This window comes from Schistocerca piceifrons, chromosome X (genome assembly GCF_021461385.2).
Source record: "Schistocerca piceifrons isolate TAMUIC-IGC-003096 chromosome X, iqSchPice1.1, whole genome shotgun sequence".
Lineage (NCBI taxonomy): Eukaryota > Metazoa > Arthropoda > Insecta > Orthoptera > Acrididae > Schistocerca > Schistocerca piceifrons.
Window position 1 is genome coordinate 882,461,930 of NC_060149.1, and position 21,391 is coordinate 882,483,320.

The 21,391-nt window shown below is 39.9% G+C and overlaps 1 protein-coding gene across 2 annotated transcripts in view; it reads right to left on the bottom strand.

The window, feature by feature from the left end:
* Positions 1-11,093: 11,093 nt before the first annotated feature.
* Positions 11,094-21,391, bottom strand: part of LOC124721753 (transmembrane protein 183-like) — a 253,251-nt gene continuing 242,953 nt past the window's right edge. For both annotated transcript variants that reach the window (XM_047246854.1, XM_047246855.1), the window contains 2 exons: positions 12,104-12,342; positions 11,094-11,746 (listed from right to left, as the gene is read on the bottom strand). In XM_047246854.1, coding sequence (XP_047102810.1) covers positions 12,212-12,342 — 131 coding nt within the window. In that variant the 3' untranslated portion in view covers positions 11,094-11,746; positions 12,104-12,211. The remainder of the gene's footprint in view (positions 11,747-12,103; positions 12,343-21,391) is intronic.

Sequence of the window (21,391 nt, forward strand, 5' to 3'; positions counted from 1 at the left end):
TTGGTAGCTGACGAAATTGCCATCAGGGAACATGTAGAATTTGATGGTACATGCTACTACAGTTATGTTGACATGGGGTATCTGGAGACACAGATAATTCGCCCATTGCCAAAGAAACATTTGTGCTCATGGTTGTGGCCCAGTTGGATACTTCTTGACTGCTGGTATAACTGGTGAGCAAAACACCGAGGTAGTTAGAGAGTGCATTGATCTTGCCAATTCAAGTGGTGTGAAAGTTGTTTCACTCACATGTGATAGTTCAGCTAGCGATTTGTCAATGACTAGATGTTTAGGCTGCGATCTCAATTGTGAAACTTTGAGACGTACTTTTTCAGTTGAAGGGAATGATCATGAAATGTCATTTTACTTAGACCCTCCATTTTTGAAATTTGTGGGCGACGCTTTAGGAGATAAAAAATTTCTCTTGGATGAGCAAGGTGCTGTCATTTCTTGGCACTTTTTGGAACTGTTACATGAATTGCAAGTCAAGGAAAGGCTCCACCTAGGCAATAAGATTACTGCCAGTCACATACATTTTCTTTTTAAATAAAATGAAGTTGAAACTGGCTACTCAGCTGCTTAGCAATTCGATGGCAGATGCCATACACTTCTGTTGTGACATGAATCTGCTGGGTTTTGAAGAGGCATCTGCAACAGTAAAATTTATACACGTTTTCAACTGTCTCTTTGATGTCTGTGATTCCAGAAAACTTTTACAAAATGGTTTCAAGCAAGCATTAAATACAGCAAATTTTAGTGCTATAGAGGAATTTATTTTAAAGGCACAGAGGTACATTGAGGAACTCACTGTCGGTCCAAATCCTCAAGCAATGAGAGTTGTTGACTCAAATAGAAAGGCAGGATTTATTGGATTCCTGGTGTGTATATCCTGTGTTTTACACATGAAAAGCAAATTAGCGGGAACACAAACTCGTGCTCCTCTGCTGAAGTCCCTCCCTCTGTACAATTTTTCTCAGGACCACTTGGAAATGTTTTTAGTACCATCCAAAGTTGTGGTGGTTGGAATAACAACCCCACTGCTCGCCAGTTTGTTGCAGCATACAAGAGGCTACTAATTCATAGTTAGATCCATGAACCGGAAAGAGTGAATTGCATACCTTTGGAAGAAATTCCCATTCTTACTTTCAACAGTTCCAATGTTGAAGATCACATAAATCACACTTCGGAATGGTGGCAGTTACTAAGCACAAAAAATAGTGCAGCGACACCTGACCATGATTACTTTGCTACTGGAACTTAGATATCTGAAGTGTCCATCTATATTGTAGTATATATACCTGGATTTGTGGTGCGTCACTTAGAAAAAACCTTAAACTGTGAAGCATGTTTATCCATGTTACAAGGGGATGGTAGCCATGTTGCTTATTCTCTCATTAATAGAAAGAGCAGGGGGTGGTTGGTTTTACTATCGAATGATGATGTTGACATCCATGTGTGTGCAGAAGAAGCGTTCAGGTGGCATACTACAGGTAATTCAAAAGTTCCATTGAAAAATCTCTTTTCCAAATGTGTGTTTGAGGTGCTTAGTGAATTCATATTCAAGTCAGTGTTCAAGGAGTTAGCAGACCACATGAAAAATCAGCATCTCTTGGACAATCATATGATACTCCTGATTAAAGCAATTGCCACACAATACCTGCTTACACAGCAAAACATGCCGCCAAGAGAATAAGCGATTCATTGCATGAAAATAAAATCAGGACAACTTGTAAAAAACTGTTGCTCTTTAAAGGTCAGTAACTGATATTTGTACACAGAGGTATAGTGTGTTAGGCATCTAGTATCAAGCAGTCATTATATTGAGGCAGACCAAGAATTTGACCTTATTGTATTTAATAAATGATGCAATTCCTTTACCGTAATGTCTGTGTTATTATCACCATCTATAAAAAAGTTTGTGCTGTCTGTATCTTGAAACTAATAATACTAGAATATTCAGTTTATCTATGAAAATTTGCTCCTGGTGTGTAGTGGAGTCAGAAAATTATAATTTTATTTTTGTGTAATACCTTTTAAATATACCTTCCACACACAAACATTTATAACTACTTTATATGTGGAGTGTTTCCCACTGATTGATACTCCACCATACCAGTATGCAATACTAGTTCTGCAATAACTTGTGATATGTGTGCTAACAAATGGGACACACATTTCTGTTTGAACTATTTTGCCATTGTTTGGCAGAGTATGCTATAGTTTGTTCAAGCCAGTGTTGTCAATTAAATTTCCACCATGAGTGACAACATATTAATGAGAAATAGAATTGTCTCATTTTTGGCACACTGAAATACATTCCCATCATTGTGCAGTATCTTATGGTTTTTGCTTGTAAGTCATTACTAATAATATTTTTTTCTTATCTAGTCTGGCAGTCGTTTACCCTTAACAAAATGAGAGACATCATAGTGTTCTCAGGTGTGCTTTATTGGTTTTTTGCTACTTCATTGAGCCCTAAATTTGCTACTAGTCTCTCCCCTAACCCATTGAAATGCAACCCATGTGTTGTATGGAAACTACAGCCCACAACATTTATATCTGTAATAAGACATATTTTATAAATGATTGCATGTTTTCTTATGTTGTTTGTTTGACTACTTTCCTGGTTTATGCAGGACCACTGTGATAAATCATATGTATGTGGAATGGTAAATAGTATTACAGTTGTGTGAGTCAGTAGACTGAGACATTTCTTTCATTCTCAACAAGCAATAGGCATTTCATTTTTGTAAGTATCATTTGAGCCACTATACAACATTATACAATCCATGGGAGTTAGTTTACTGACTTGAGATAACTTTGTCAGTTCACAAACTTTGGTGAAGACTGATCAGTCTTGATGTGTTCACAGTAGACTCTTCATTTATGAGTGAATGCAGGCTGCAACTGTGGCTACCTGCGAGAACTTAATTTTTTTCTGTACTTCCGATATCGAAATCAAGTAGTGTTGTTTTACAGAAGTGTTGGAAAATCATGTTTTGTGTGTCTTTGTTAGTAGCCTAATTACCTTTCCACCATCTCTCTGGAGGTGGTTTGATTAACCATGTTTTTGTGGCACTATAATGCTGAGAGCATCTAAGGTTTTTGGTTAGATAAACACAGTCTCATTACCAGTATCTAAATAAGGTCTTGTGTAGCAATGCTCACGCTTCTGGGTTTTTGATGCTTGGTTTCAGTAATACCATTTCCAGTTAGGATGGCAAAACCCCTACGTTCAAGACAGTGTTGGTCACAAATGTTTTACTTGCATAGTTCCATCTGTAAGGGTTTCAGTTCTATTGTTTGGTGAAATCAGATTCAAAATAATGGACACAATTGTTTCAGTACATTTAAGTTTTGATGTGGACCTTTATGTTGCAATTTTATATAGTAATATTTTTTTACATAGAACTGTGTTATTTTAAAATTCTACAATCTTGTGAAAAAAGCAATTAACTGAAATCAGTCACATTGTAATAATTTTTCTGTAGACCAATAACAAGCAATTCAACATAAAATGGATAACAACAAATCAAGAAAAGCTTTTTTGCTGGAATAAAATTCTGAATACACCACCTAATGTTTCAGTTAGGACGGAAAAACCCCTAGGTTGAAGACAGTGTCGGTCACAAATGTTTTACTTGCATAGTTCCATCCATCGACTATTTCATTCCTCCCAGTTACCATACCTTTTATGAATGAATAAGGAATATATAGCCTCTATTTTTACTAGGACAACGATTTCAAAAGCAAAACCTAGTTTCAATGTTAATAAAATTTTGTCATTGGCAAGCAATTAAGCTTCTGCTAATTTATTGGGACGTACCACACTTCTAAAACTCTGATATACGGTTCTGGTCCATGATCACTGTCTTAATTTCTCCATCGTTTCATTTTGTACCACAGTAACCTCCTGTCAACTTGACAAGAAAGGATTGGATTTAAAAGACTGAAAATTATAAAATAGGGAACGAAGTAAACAAAGCTCAATGTAATGGTTTATGCCTAAGTTACCTAAAATATGGGACACTGTTGCACTGTTAAGAAATCTCTTTCATACCAAAATAAGAAATTGGAACATAAGGTAAGTAAGCAATAGCTAGAACTCCTTAATATTAAAATGACTCCCACAACAGAGGAAAATTGGAACACTGTTATACTGCATTGGCTAACAGACATGTCATGTTGGAAGTTCTGCTGCCGCAATTGATTTGTTTATTACTGAAAAGAGTGTACTAGCCCCACACTAGAGCTGCTGCATACCACTTAAGAGAAGAAACATGGGTATTTGTTGATGTGTGTGTGAAATGTATGGCAAAGAGTTTTGTTTTCTTCCTCAGGGTCAATGTTATCCAAACTGAGAGTACATTTTTTTGTGGATAACAAACTTATAATTTATATTTCTTGGGAGTCTCTACAGTTCTATTCCATTTGACAATAGAATGAACTTCTTCATGGTTTAAATAATTAACAACAAAGACAGATCATTTTGTTACCTCTTCAGATATATGTAATGGTCACCATTGTAATCAGTCTGTTGCACATTAGTAAATAGCTGTCACAATACATTATGCTGAAGTCAAACAATTGAAAAGTATTGGTTTGTATGTCACGAAAATCGGAAAAGACATTGTCACTTCTCGTAAATCTAGCACCGATTCGTTCAATCGGATTGTAGTATCAGACAATCTTAAGAATAACTAACGAAGAACCGAAGTTTGTGATACACATTTATTACTAAATTAACAAAATTGTATCATTTATATTTAAGATTGGCATATTCTAGCTATTCGTAATATTGCATTAAAAACTATTTTTAAACAGAAGAGATGCGAGATTTCGCCTTTACGAGATTTAATTTTAAACAAAAACTATGAAACAACCAATTTGATGATGTTACATGCGTATATGGTGCAATTCGTGTCTGTAAATACACACAGCGCTATGCACACTGGCAACATTTTGGTCAGTGTGTCATGGCGGCAAGCCACTCCCCCATGGCTTCAAAACGTAGTACAGTTGGGATACGTAGTGCCATCTCCATTTATTCTTATCTCCATGGGTTCTACTTTACGTGGCAAGTTGTAGAAATATCACAGAAGTTATTTTGTGATTCACGTGATGAAATGGCTTCTCAACGAGTAACAACAGGAAGTGACATCACAGAATTCACGGAGCACCACGTTAACGTTAGCTAACTCGTCCCACATGCCGACGGCCTACGGGCTGCATTTGGCTTTGGTGCAAGGACTAGTAAATATTGGGGCAAGCAATTTGTTTCCCTTGCTGCTTTATTTTTAATGACCCATCAACTTCTTCCATATGTTGGGTTTTTAATTTGCCACTTAGCCACTATGATCGGTTACGGGGTCTATGGGGCACCGTTACAGCTCCCTCCAGCACCCATGTCAGATCATATCATTGTCATGTCCTGTCACATGGAGGCAGGTATCGAGCATTATCTCTGTTTTTACTGTTTTTGTCCACAACATTTTTGTAACTGAATAAATGAATACTAAGGTTAAAAGGAAATTAAATAAGTCGGTTTGTTTTTTAAAAAGAATAAAACATAAAATAGGATGCATGTTAGATGACTTAGTACCATCACCAGTTGTGACTGGCAGTGAATACCTCAGAACAGTTGCTTCGAACCATTGGCTGTCAGTCACAGTTACTTGTTATGTTAGGAGGAGGTTAATGGTAGTCTATTTCATGCACTATTCTACAGTGTACATATTTATGACACCTTATGCAACAATAAGCTTGCATTTCCTTACATTATTTATCTTTTGAAAGTTCAGTGTGCACTGTTGCATTATTTTGCCTGCACATGCAAATGTCGTTGAATATTTTTGATAGTCTTACCAGGTTAAAAGTTGAAAGTTACATCATCCGTTATCCGTTTCTCTCTTCTTTTCTTCTTCTTCGTGTACCACTTTAGAATCTGTCATTGGATTTTATGTAGGCTCACTGTCTATCCGTTCTTGCCCATATGTACTCTTCACATGTGGCTTTGGATATTTCGTCTGTTAGTGTGTTCAGATGAGTCCATTGTTCTTCGTTTCTAATTATCGTGTAGATTTGTGGTACTGTGTTACTGTAGTCTTAAGTGTAGTGTTTTCTGGTGTTCCTGTATTGCCCACAGAATAATACTATATGTTCCGGGCAACCTCTTTCCACGCTTGTACACGTTGATGTCTGACGCAGACTCACATAGTGTATGTTCGTGGGATTAGGTCCGTGTCCAGTTAAGAAATGTACCATACAGTGGCTGGGATCAGTATGTTTCATTCTTAGCAGCTCCCCTAGGTCAGTGATAAAATCATGTAGTCTATATCCCTTATCACTTGTGTCCACTGGCTTCACCATGTATCCATCCACCAGCTTATGAGTTCACATTTACTAAGTATTGGTACATTGGTAACTGCATTTACATGCTCTAGTCTCCCCATCCTTAACTGGTGCATTGTAGCTCTTTATTTGATGATAATATCCATCAGGTATATTATAAGCAGTGCCAAAAGCCCCCAATAGTCTGGACAGGACACTTCTCAGCAATAATTTGACCAACACTGTGTTTGGGACCAACATCAGTCTATGTGCCCATGTGCTGACTGCAAAGCATAGTAGTGATTTGAAGAGAGCACAGTGGTATGTTCATGTAATTGGTAGAGGTGGTCTGTACTGATCTGAATTTAAAATCACCAATCTCCTTCTGTCGTTTGTCTCATATACAAAAGGTTGAAGCAAAGACTATGCAAAGTTGAGGCAAATGCTAAGACTGATGTGGCAAGAACTGAGACAGGCCGGACAATGGCTTAGAGAGATTGGTGGAAGGGCTAGAAGATGTTGGCGTAAGGGCTAAAAAAGGTTGTGGCAAAAGCCAGACGACATCAGCGCAAGTCCAGGAGCTAGTGTAAGGCTAGGATGACATTGATGAAAGGGTGAACAGAGACATGTTGTGGCAAGGACATTTTGGTAAGCCTATAAATGAATCTATACCTTATGATAGTCATTTCACCAGTCAGTCAATCTTTTCATCTTTGCTTACCAACCTGCCATTTTTACCGTATTTTGGTGTGCAGCAATCATCGTGTTAGTCTACTGTTATATAGTTACTTGGACCTGGATTGATATTTAACAAAATGTATGCTAAATCTGTTGTGAGTCTTGAAATTTTCCTGGCGTAAAAAGTATTCTATCAAGTTTCGGGATTGCAGCCAGATGATGTCGACTTCTTGCCATATTTCAGCTGAGAACCATTACGCCATCTTCACACAAGTGTTTTGCACTGGAGGTTGCTAGTTGACATCACATCAATAAAAAGTGGCACGGAGGTGCACACACGAAGGCTGCCACTATATGAGTGACCTCTGTCACATTTAGTGGCCTTTCAAATACTGCTCCACCTTTGGCACTCAGGCACAAGCATAATGGTGATACTACATGCACATCCTCTGTCGGAATGCCCACATTCAATAGCGAATCATCAAAAACTTGAAAGAAATACAACATGTATTTCTCTTCACATAGATGGCTTAAAAGGAAACTATGACCGGTTTGTGACACACTGCCTGCTGCCTGCCACACTACCATGAACAGGCCATATATCATCACTTCTTTACAAGTTTTACATCATCACAGGTCAATCAGGATGACACTGAAAATCTTCTTCATTAGTTTCAGTTAGAGTAAAGAGTTTCATGCACAGTTAATACTAGTCACACAAATCTATTTGAGAGAAAGAAACCCGATAGCTAACTGGATATGGAATTTCAATCCATAGCAAAGTTGTAAATTTGCACACTACAGTTTAATAGCTACTCGTGTCCATTATCATGAACACATTGTTTTTTATGTCTGCTTCCATCAACTGCACAATGTGTGCTTGTTAAAACTCTAACATGATAAAAAACGTAAAATGAAGAGTTAATAATGGAGGTGAAAGTCAAAAACTTATATTATTTGTTCAGGGAAATTCTGTATCTAGGGCTCCAATTATAAATGGTACAAATCAGCTACCAGATCCAACAAATTTTAAAGGCATGAAACATATCAAGGACTACATTCGGGATTTGTTTCAATCGGATTATCATGAAGAATCATTTTATTTATTGTAGTTGATGTAAAGGAGTAATTGGCTATAATATCATAATTAATAAAAGATTTTTTTGTGAAATGAATCAGTCTTGAATTTCCAGGAAATGTAAGTGTAGCTCTCAACATCTCACTTCTCCATTATTTGAACTTCTAAGTTCACACAATTTTTCTCTGTTTACAGAAGCAAGAAACCATTTCTTGACTTGTAAGTTTTAATAAATACTGCTTTGGGGGCACCTAAATTCATGTAGGAGAAAAAAGGGAAGACTGATGTGAAGTACAGTGAGCCATTTTATATTGGAAATAGTGTTAACATCTATAGTAATGGTCCCAAATAGCCATTTGTTAACTTTTTCAGTAACTACGCAATTTTTTATTGAGCAGGCACTAAATCTGACCATATATATTAAAATGCATTGGGCTGATTAGCACATTTACAAAATGTTTATCCCATAAATACCATGAACAATCAAAACAGATTGGGCATGTTTTAGGTAGAAGCAACTAGGTACAAGATAGCAGTACGGGAAGTGACTTACTACCAGTAATTTTAAAAAAAGTTTTTAACTTCTCTGCTCCTGGCACCAGCCAGGAAGTGCTTGTACTGGTAAAGTGTTTCCACACGCAAGCCAATTAACACCAGTTGACTGGTGTAGTTTTATGTGTACGTAGAAACACAGTTTTAGTAGTCGAAATGCAGTGTGCCCAGAAAATCTCTCTATAGTATCAAAAATTTAAGACAAAAGCAACTGGTGAGATATCTTCATCATATCTGTACAAAATCCTTACAAAATAGTCTCTCCTCAAGAGACGACATAGTGCGTATTATAGTGTACTGAAACGAAACCCCACCCTACAGATTCAGCAAAACTTCAAACTAAGCATGGAAAAGATCCACTGTCATGTCCATCGATTCAGGTATGACACACGAAATTTATGGCGAAGAGACAGTATTCAATAAAGGGAAAGGTGGATGACCAAAGATACCTGAGGAAAACTCTGAGTGTGTAAGAAAATCTTTCAATCATTCTCCCAGAAAGTCTACGTGTACTGCTGCCAGACAGTTACAGCTATGATGTTCAACAATGCCCCAAGTCCTAGAGCAGAATTTGCAATTGCATGCTTACAAATACAACTGTTGAGGACATATGATAAACCAAGATTAAAAGAGTTTGCAGTTAACATTCCCCTAAACCTTCAACATGGAAGCTAACCTTACATCAGCAGAAAGAACAGCAATCCACCACCTAAAAGCTAATGCTGACCTTACAATCCTACCTGCCAATAAAGGCTGCACCACTGTGGTTCTGAACTGCAGAAATTACCTGGAGGAAACACTCCCCCAGCCATCAGATTCATCCACCTACAAAACCTGCCACAGTGACCCCATTTCTGAAACCCAATGGGATCTCCAGTCTCCCCTCAAATCCTTAGGTCCTCTTAGAACCTACCCCCTGAGTCTGTGTCTCCTCAACCTAACCACTCCCTGCACTTCTACCTTCTACATGCTTCCTAAGTCTATAAACCCAACCACCCAAGACATTTCATTGTGGCTGGTTACTGTGCCCCCAATGAGAGAATCTCTGCTCTCATAGACCAACACTTCAGCCTATTACACATTAGCTTAACTCCTATGTTAGCAACCATTTCCTCCACTGACTCTCCACAGTTCCTGTTCCTTCACCACACAGTGCCATCCTTGGCACTGTAGACACCCCCTCTCTTTACCTTAACACCCCTAATTCCCATAGCCTTGCTGCTGTTGAACACTACCTTCCCCAATGTCCAACTGATTCCGGACCTACAACCGCCTTCACAGTCACCATGACCAACTATATCCTCACCCACAATTACTTCACCTTCTTAAGGCATCACCTACAAACAAATCTGTGGTGTGACAATGGGCATTCACATGTCACTATCCTATGTCAGACTATTCATGGGCCATCTAGAGGAAACCTTCATAACCACCCAGAATTCCAAACCCCTCTCCTGATTCAGTTTCATTGATAAAGTCTTTGTGACCTTGATTGCAGGTGATGACACCCTATCCATATTCATCCAGAGCCTCAACATCTTCTCCCCATTCATTTCACCTGGTCCACCCCAACTCAACAAGCCATGTTCATTGATGTTGACATCAGCACACCTCTTCATATCAACCCTACCAACAACAAGCAATATCTGTACTTTAACATCTGCTACCCACTCCATACCAAGAACTCCCTTCCATATATCCTAGCCACCCATGGCCGTCTCATCTATAGTAATCAGCAGTCCCTTTCCAAATATATTGAAGGTCTCACGAAGGCCTTCACAGTCTGAAATTACCCACCAAAGCTGTGCCTTATCTCTCCAGTCACCCACTATCTCCCACAGTCCCACTGTCCGCCCACAAAGGAGCAATCCCCTCACGACTCAGTACCCCTCAGGATTTGAGTAACTGAATCACATTCTCCACCAGGATTTTGCCTACCTGTCATTGTGCCCTGAAATGAGGAATATCCTACCCATTATCCTTCCCACCACTCCCACAGTGGTATACTGCTATACTGCTGCCCACTGAACCTAATCAATATCCTCCTCCATCCTTACTCCAACTCCTTGCCTCATGGCTCATATCCCTGTAATAGACCTAGATGCAAGACCTGTCCCATACATCCTCCCACCACCGCCACCACCACCACCTACTCCAGTCTGGTCGCAAGCATCACCTATGCCATCAAAGCAGTCATGTGCTTAATGTTAACTGGGCAAACATGAACATGTGAAACTCATGAATGGAATACATATATTTATTGTTTTATTATCTTCTGATACACATTCTAGAATCAACTGCAGTACATATCAACATTTATCTTGAAACATTATTACATGTTTTATATATCTTTTCTAAATATACGTGTCCACTGGGAGTAACAAAGTAACACAGATTTTAACAGAGTTTTAAAATGTAATTTTTGAAAACAGCTTATCACTAGGGATATTTAATGATCAATTAAACAAAAATGCCCTTTCAGAGAACACTTATCAAGAATGGATGCTGAACATCAATCAATGAATATCATTCTACAGGAACAACACTGGGATCATTTGAATTAACATGTAAGTTATGCTTTTGTGTTCTTGTTTCTAAATATACGAGTCACAATGGGAGTAACACCGATTTTAACAGGTTTTTAAAATGTAATTTTTTAAAAACAGCTTATCACTAGGGATATTTAATGATCAATTAAACAAAAATGCCCTTTCAGAGAACACTTATCAAGAGTGGATGCTGAACATCGATCAATGAATATCATTCTACAGGAACAACACTGGGATCATTTGTATTAACACATAAGTTATGCTTTTGTGCTCTTGTTTCTAAATATATGAGTCACAATGGGAGTAACACCGATTTTAACAGGTTTTTAAAATGTAATTTTTGAAAACAGCTTATCACTAGGGATATTTAATGATCAATTAAACAAAAATGCCCTTTCAGAGAACACTTATCAAGAGTGGATGCTGAATGTGGATCAGGGAGAAACATCTTAGGGCTCATCAGCATTACCACTGATAATTTACACTTTTGTGCTGTTGAATACTGTGATAGAATTTGGCTCTCCAGGCTGGATATTTTTAGCCAAATTGTGCTCAACCCCTGCAATGAGAGTACACTTGTTAGGGAGTTTAAAAAACATGTTGTCTAAGCTAAGCTTCCTGTTCACAACGACATCTGTACTATCAACATAACAAGACTTGGTTCCCAATACTCTTCTCTACATACACCAAAAGAACTCTGTGAGAATGCTGGCTGTATAAATGAATGATGATAATTCTTTTCTCACATACATTCTAGAAACAACTGCAATACATATCAACATTTATCTTGAAACATTATTATACATTTTATATATCTTTTCTATATGTAAAGGTCACACTGGCAGTAAAAGTAACATGGATTTTAACAGGGTTTTAGGTGTTTAAAAATTAGATGTCATGTTTCAAAACAACTTACCTCTAGGGACAGTTAGCCTTGCGCGGGTAGTAAGGGCTCCACCAATTCAGAACCCTTGTGCGTAGTATTGGCATTTCTGTTTGAAAAATGAATACCTTCTTTTCTTTATTAGTTAACATAGGGCAAGAGTGGAGTATGCATTTTATTTTCGTCATTGTATTTTCCATTTTGACAAGGATAATCTCTCGCAGTACAAGTCCCTGAAGTTTTGGCAACTCCACTTCTCGTGAAGATGTTATCTACAAAGCACAAGAGTATAATTTTTATATTTACATTCAATTGTGTTTACATTAGTAAAACAAATTTAAAAAGGTAGGTAAACAACTATGTGATAAATGAGAAGGCTACACAAGTCAAATTTGATATGTGGGGCATGGAAGCAAACAGCCAAGTCTTGTAGAAAAATAGTTGGCAAGGAAAAGTCACAGGGAAGCCAGTGAGCCAGCCAGGTACTAGTGAAGACACTAAGCTATGACCACAGATTGACCCAAAAACATTACAGAGTAACACTGATATGCAGAGCTCCAAATGAATGTTTATCAACAACAATAGAGGGGCCAGCATTTCCTGGCTAGACAGAAAGCATGGGATGAGAGAGAGAGAGAGAGAGAGAGAGAGAGAGAGAGAGAGAGAGAGAGAGAGAGAGAGAGAGAGTCAGTCTTCAGTACAGACACCAAGCCATCATGGAAAGTGAATGGCAGGCTTAGGACACAGTGTGTGACATGCAGTGAGAGATGCCTCTCTCCCTCTACCCAGCCTCTGGAAACCCACTGAAGAGAAGATCACAATTGGAGCCAATGAGGTGGTGGAAGACCTTCGGCGTCACGTCATGTGAGGGACTGGTGGGGGCAAAATGGAAAGCCAAAAAAAATCAGAGGCAGGATGCTTTGAACAGTGAAAGCTAGTCGGTCAGGGGGGCGGCGGTTGGGCGGGGGGCGGAGGTCGGGCGGGGGGCGGAGGTCGGAGGTCGGGCGGGGGGCGGAGGTCGGGCGGGGGGCGGAGGTCGGGCGGGGGGCGGAGGTCGGGCGGGGGGCGGAGGTCGGGCGGGGGGCGGAGGTCGGGCGGGGGGCGGGGGTCGGGCGGGGGGCGGGGGTCGGGCGGGGGGCGGGGGGCGGAGGTCGGGCGGGGGGCGGAGGTCGGGCGGGGGGCGGAGGTCGGGCGGGGGGCGGAGGTCGGGCGGGGGGCGGGGGGCGGAGGTCGGGCGGGGGGCGGAGGTCGGGCGGGGGGCGGGGGGCGGAGGTCGGGCGGGGGGCGGGGGGCGGAGGTCGGGCGGGGGGCGGGGGGCGGAGGTCGGGCGGGGGGCGGAGGTCGGGTGGGGGGCGGGGGGCGGAGGTCAGGCGGGGGGGCGGGGGGCGGAGGTCAGGCGGGGGGCGGGGGGCGGAGGTCGGGCGGGGGGCGGAGGTCGGGCGGGGGGCGGGGGCGGAGGTCGGGCAGGGGGCGGGGGCGGAGGTCGGGCAGGGGGCGGGGGCGGAGGTCGGGCAGGGGGCGGGGGCGGAGGTCGGGCAGGGGGCGGGGGCGGAGGTCGGGCAGGGGGCGGGGGCGGAGGTCGGGCAGGGGGCGGGGGCGGAGGTCGGGCAGGGGGCGGGGGCGGAGGTCGGGCAGGGGGCGGGGGCGGAGGTCGGGCAGGGGGCGGGGGCGGAGGTCGGGCAGGGGGCGGGGGCGGAGGTCGGGCAGGGGGCGGGGGCGGAGGTCGGGCAGGGGGCGGGGGCGGAGGTCGGGCAGGGGGCGGGGGCGGAGGTCGGGCAGGGGGCACACACCTAAACAGTGAAGGAGAAACTGAAAGTATTTGAGTTTGAGATTATCAGAAGTCCAGTGAGGAAATTGGACCATGTGAGGAAATGATGATGCAGTTGAATGTGGAGGGTAAAGTACCACGAGATAGTGAAAGTGAAATGTTTATCCTCAAACAGGATAGTCTAATGGAGTGTACGTACCAGAGACATTAGTGAGGGTGCAAAATGGCATGTGCATAGTAAGTGCAACAAATTTATCAGAGAACAAAGAGCAATTACAAAAGATCACATTAGTGATGGAAGAATTAGTGTGTCTAGCAAAGGTGCATGAAATAAAAGACAGTAAAAAACTGTAGAAAGAACAGGAAGTCATGCTAGTGCTCCACAAAAACAACTGAGAGTGGATCATATGAATACGGAAAAGAAGAATGCATCAGCAGAATTTTGCACAGAATATGGAGATGTATTCCATCTACCAGGAGACAAATTGACATATACAGCCACAACGACAACAGAATATTGATAGCACCAGAACACGCAGGGAAGATGGTGAATGCTAGACCATAAAGAATACCCGAAGCACAGAAAGAGGCCTTAAAAGAGCAGATTGAACAAATGCTGAAAGATGATAACTGTCAAAAGCAAGAGGGAATGGAACACACCTGTATTGTTGGTTTCAAAAAAGAGATGCAAGTTCCCAACAGAAGTGGAGAATAATTGTGGACTACAGACAGAAAAACAACATCACAGCAGATGATGCATTTCTGCTACAAAATATGTCCGATATCTTTGACCAACTAGGGCAGGCAAAGTACTTCTCAATGCTTGATGTTGCAAGCAGATTCAATGAAATATTGATGGATGAGAAGGACAGAGATAATACTGCATTCAGCTCAAACTATCAGCACTATGAGTATAAACGAATGCTAATGGGACTGAAAGAAACCTCAAGTTGTTTTCAATGACTGATGAATGCAGTTTTGTGAGGTCCGCAAGGGATAAAGTGTTTAACGTATCAAGATGATACAATGTATTACGGAAGAATCCTGCAGGAGCATAATAAGAATCTCTGTTTCATTCTTGATAAGTTGCTAAAGCACAAATTAAAGGTAGAAGAATATACATGTGAATTCTTAAGAAAAGAAGTGACATCATTTTAGGTCATTGTTTTGCAGACAAGGGAATCTCACTGGACATGACAAAGGTGGAAAAGGTGAAATTCTTTCAACAGCCTAGAACAACAAAAGAACTGAAAGGGTTTCTAGGTCTAACTGGGTCCTACCAACAATTTATTGCACAATTGGGGAAAATCACAATGCCACTTCATGAACTGCTACACAAAAAAAAAGAAAAAAAAAAAGTAAAATACAAAACAATGCTTTCTAGGAACTAAAGGAGAAATTAGTTGATCCATCACTACTTTAGTACCCTGATTTTACAAGCCGTTCATAGTGATGACAGATGTGAGCAATGCAGCTCTGGGAGCAGTTCTGTCAAAAGACAAGAAAGTTGGCAATGACTTGCCCACTACAAATTTAGATCATTAAATGAAACAGAATTAAATTGCAGCACCAGAGAAGGAATTGTTGGCTATAGCACATGCAGTGAAACAGATCTGACTGTACATATATGGACGACAGTTTATGGTGGTAACAGACCATAAGCCATTAACATGGATATTCAGTGTGAAAGATCCTAGTTCAAAACTTCTGTAGTCAAACTAATGAAGTGAAGACTTAAGCTCGAAGAGTACAATTATGAGAACATAAATGTTTGGCGGTCGGGCCAGTCAGTCATTGGGGATCACACTTGTGTCAAACAAATACATGGGAGCATTGGACCGGCAACCGTAGTGCCCCCTCCCCCTAGACAGCACAACACAGAAGTTCTCAAAATTATTTGGTAGCACCTGAAGATGAAGGTTTAAGCTTCAAACCTGCTCATGGAATAAATTAAGAAAATTATGCCAACTGAAGCGGATTTTTATTCTATAAATATGTTCCTAGTTGTGGATGTTCACCTGAACAAGTATTTTGCGTTAGAGGTACCAAGCACAGGAAACAGATACGTGCTGACCCAAGACAATTTAACTAAGTTTACATTAGCTTTACCCATAAAGGCAAGATACCAAAACAGTGCAGAAGTATTTGTGAAATACACGGTTTTAAGATATGGAATTCCGTCAGTGCTTTTAACAGACCAAGGATCAAATCTCTTAAGTCATATTTTTAGTAAAATTTGTAAATAGTTGCATATAAGCACAATACAAACAATGACATAGCATTCAGAATCAAATGGTGTGCTAGAAAGACATCACCATACACTGATAGAGTACTTGAGCACTTTGTGACAGGGATTCTAAGTTCATTGGACAAGTGGGTACTATATGCAGTTTTTGTATTCAACATAACACCAGACAGTAGTGCCAGGTATACAGCTTTTAAATTAATGTATGGAACAAAGGTAAACATACCAGGAATATTGCAATAAGAATCAGCAAAGGTAAGTTATTACTATGAGTAATATGTGAACAGACAGAGCTAGAATCGAAGAAGCACATAACGTAGCAAGGAAATTGATAATACAACACTAAAGGACTACTAAAGAACAATATGACAAATGACAGAATTCAAATGAATTCACTGTGGGTGATGAAGTGTTGCTCTATGATAAAACAGTAAGACATGGCAGATCTAGGAAGGTTTTGCAGACAAACATTTGCAATGTTGCAAATATTTGATCATGAAAAGTGTGAAGAAAGGTTGCTTCAGCCCATAAGTGCTATCCCAAGCAATTGTGGAAAAATCTTATCTTTAAATAAAAGTATTTGGACACATTTAAGTAATAATGATTACATTTGGTTCCTAAGGAAGCAGGTCTGACAGTATTATGTGTGAGGCAAGCTCTAAAGTATGTAGTACTAAAAGGAGTTGGAAAAGTAAGCTTCTACATTCAATGTAAAGAGTATGGAACAAGAGCATCAATACGATCAGAACAAATAATACATACAAATGCAACTAAGAATAATACTACAAAGAGAGTTAAAATTGATAGTTGTACAGTAAATAATGAGAATACAAACATTTCATTCCTAAACTTAGATTTATCATTAAGTGGGCAAACAAGTAGATGATTTGAAAGCCACTGGAAAGAGTTTACATGACATAGAAAGAATAGTAGCTGAACTACAGGAAAAGGTGACACTCTTCAGGTATCTAACATCCTATTCCATCACTACATATGTAACTGTATAATTTATTATAATAGTTGTAATAACCTGTTTCTGCAGACAATTTAAATGTTGTAGAAAATGCTTTAGAACTGTATGGAATTACTTTACCAATGTTAACTGTTGTGGGAAAATATAAGTATAAACTACCATTGTATATCAAGGCACAGAAACCACTATAGTATGAAGATCTCCTACCAGTAGTCCAAAATAGCAAGATGACTCCGTGTCTCCTGGAAATAGATGATAGACTAAGAGAACTCTGTAAAGTGTAATGAAATGTAATTGTTTCATGTCAGAAAAAGTTCATAATTGTACCAAAAGGAAATATAAAATGGACACAAAAGAAAAATATAATCCTGTGGATAGAAATGTAACAAAAATGGATGTAAATATCTAAAAATTAATGGCTTTTACACTGACGCTACTCTAAGGAATAATGCCAGTTATCCAGATGGGGAAAGTGTCATATCCACAGAGCACTGAAGTCTTGTAGAAGAATACTAAGAAATGGTGAATAACATAATAACATTAAGTCTTAAAAGTCTTAGGGCATGACAAGGAAACTTCACTGGACAGCCAGTGAGCCAGCACGTCGGACAGCCACATATAGCAATAACACTTTAAGCTAGGAACACATGATTACATAGCAACACTATAGGCACAGCTCTAATTGTACTCAGAAGAGATATCAATAATAATAGTTAGGCCAACATTTCCTGGCTAGACAGAGTGTGGGACGAGAGGGATAAAGAGAGAGAGTCTTTGGTATGGACCCCAATACATTATGAAAAGCCAATGGCAGGCTTAGGACATAGTGTGTGTCCTGATAGGGAGATACACTTCTCTCCCACCACCCAGCCTCTGGAAGGTTAGTGAAGAGTAGTACACAATTAGGGCCAATGAGATGGTGAGAGGCCTTTGGACCCATGTTATTTCAGGGACCAGTGGGGGCAAAGGGGAAAGATGTACAAAACTCAGAGGCAGGATTCTCTGAACAGTGAAAAGAAGTCAAGGGAAGTCAGGGAAATCTTAGCAATTATGAGAAGCTGAAGAGTAGCCATGCAAGGCTAGGCAGAAGTAGCTGTAGCAGTATCAGTACAGTTAATGGAATCGTAGGTGAACAGATTGGGAACATTATGTGTAATGTAGTGGGTGCAGTTTCAGTTAACACTAACAGTGGTATGTCAAAGCAGATGGAATGGTGCTAGCCAACCATCATCTCTGTACTACGGTTTGCAGGTACAACTTCTTAAGACAAGTATAGCAAGAGTTGAAACCATTTTCTGAATAAATTTAGAGGTTGCAAAGGACTTCTAGCTTAGGTTATTTCAAGTCGCTTCCCAATTCTTACCTTCTGTAATAAGGGATTTAACATTACAGCCAGGCGAAGACTGCCTCTCACAATAGCTAACCAACTAATCACATTAGAGGTGTCACAATGAGTCAGAGAACAGTATTATTAGCCAGAACAGAAATAGAGAAGCCACAAAATGTTGGTAATGTACAAATAGTCAGTCATAGTTATTGTAAATGCTGTCCTAATGGATTCTGTAAACCCATATGTAATTTGCCAAAACTGTAAACAGAAATAACTTTTAGAGTTCAAGTGAAGAACGGATAGATGAAAAACTTGACATGTTTATCTTTGCTTGGTTCTCATCTTTAGGATCAGTTATGTACTATAAAATGGGCTTATAACCCAAAACCTACATCCTACATTAATAATAAAGTTTGTGAAACAAAGCTAAAAAAGTGTTTTGTTTAGTTAATACAATATACAATGTTTCACTAAGAACATAGTTAAATAATCAATTAGAGGCAAAAAAAATCAAGAGAAAACAATATTTACTACTATGTACGAGGGGAAGGAGAGCCGAAAGTAACAATTACTTTCTTGCGCCCAGATGAGTGGTGGTGACTATTTCTGCCACTAGGTGCTTCCACTACACATGGTTTTGAATCATCTGCCAAGTGTCATCCATGCAGAAGAATCTGTCTGGGTGGAGTGCTTGTTTTAGTGAATGCTGTTTCACAAGTTTGGCATTTCACAGTTACAGATATGACAGAACAATGAATCAAGTTTCTGTTTCACCTCTTCTGGAGACTAAAAATGTTTGCCTCTGATGTCCTCCTGTTTTCTACAGAACAGAAAAAATATGTGTGGTAACACAGCCATGAGTGACAGTGCCAGATCTAGTGAGTAGCACGATTGTGTAACTGTTGTCATTTTGATATTTTTCCCCAAAACTGTATCATACCCAATAGTGTGTGGCAAGGACCGATCGTGGTGGAATAGCCGATATTTTTATCACTACAGTGCAGGCTATGTTTACCACAATGCTTCACACAATCAATTTGACACTTAAAAGTAGTAATGTATATTAATTGTGATACTTCAGGGAACAAAAAACCATTGTTTTCACACTGGTTCTCACGCTTTTGATTTTTTTTTTTTTTATGTTGTGCCAACACAGATTCCCAGTGCTCAGGTGTTGCTGGGTCATACAAATACCACCCTATCCCACTGACTGTAATAACTATTTGACAAAACTTAGTTATGTCATATCCTCAGCTACTGAGCACATGAAACAGCATTTTCTAAAATAAGCACTTTGATCTTACTGATACTTTCGGATACATGGGCATTTCACCTCTGTGTGTGTGTGTGTGTGTGTGTGTGTGTGTGTGTGAGAGAGAGAGAGAGAGAGAGAGAGAGAGAGAGAGAGAGAATTTTACGCCACCAGATCACTGTGCATTACAAAGCTATCAACCACAATTGACCGACAACCCACATAAGGAACACAGATCAAGATGGGTGGCAGTATTCATTCACAACATATAATGCTCAGTACCTGGCCCCCTCACCAATGATGTTCAGTTAGTTGTTACTAATTCTGTGCACATAAAATAAAAAAGTATTTCACCTTTTGATGCTATCGGAGCAAGACTGAGGGATTTCAGCCATGAACTGCTATAAATGGTTGTACTGTTGGAAGAGTGTAATGTACAGGTTGGTTATAGTTAAACTTTTACTACTTGAGAGGATCCCCATGAAAACTAGTGATTGTAGGACAATGAAACATTTTTAAAGTCATGCAGAAGAGAAATAATAACTAAACCATTGAAACTATATTATGAAAAGCATAGTTGTTACTCACCATATAACAGAGATGCTGAATCGCAGATCGGCACAAAGAAAAGACTGTCATAAAATGAGCTTTCAGCCAACCAGGCCTTTGTCCAAAGTAAACACACACACGCACACACACACACACACACACACACACACACACACAGACCACAGTCTCTGGCAGACTCTGTTTTGATAAAACAACTTTATGTGTGAAGCACTACTCACCTTATACAGGCCCATATAAACTGCCTGCACCTGTAATGCACACTGATGCTTATGTTTCAACCCTATGTCGCCGCACCAGTACCAGTGCCTAACGGTAAGTCATGACACTAACATTACTAACAACACGAACCTGCAGCAAACAGTCGAAACATGATTCCTATAAAGTTGGATACCAAAATGGTAAACAGTTTTCCCTCTGCACTGTCTCAAGTAGCAAAAATTAAATTACAACTGCCTTCTATATTAAATGCAGTGAAACTATACAAAAATGAGTTAGTACTAAAGAGCAGTTAGTTGCGTCAAATAGATGCTGAGGAGAACACAGACATAAATTACATAAAATGCCTCTCAGATGGTAAAAATATGGAAAAAGAGATCATGTATCAAAGAACCCAGAAAATCTATACAAAGTGTGAATATGCAACTCAACTTGCAACTGTGGAAGAAAATTGAAAAGGAAGATTAGGATTTATGTCTCCCATCACAGATAAGGTCAGTATAGACAGAGCACAAGCTCTGAGAAGGAAAGGATGGAGAAGGAAATTGGCCAAGTCCTTTTCAAAGGAACAATCCTGACATTTGTCTTAAGCAATACAGGTAAACCATAAAAATCTATATCTGGATAGTCAGAAAAGGATTTGAACCACCATCCTCGCAAATGTGAGTCCAGTGTTTTAACATGTGTCCACTTTGGCTCACCAGAGTGGAAGAGGCATCAACACTGATAGCAGCACATATAATACAAAACAAACACCCTAATGGGAATTGTATTGTGTTTCTTGTATCTCATGCAGTAACAGTTTCCAGTTAGCAGTAAACGTTCTTTTTACGAACACAGAGTTCTTGGAAATCCTACTGCTCAAGATATACAGTTGAAGAGACCTACTGTATGACAGAGAGATCTCTATAAGTAGTTTTTTATGACACATGGTCAGATCACACATGGTCAGATAGTTTTTCACTCT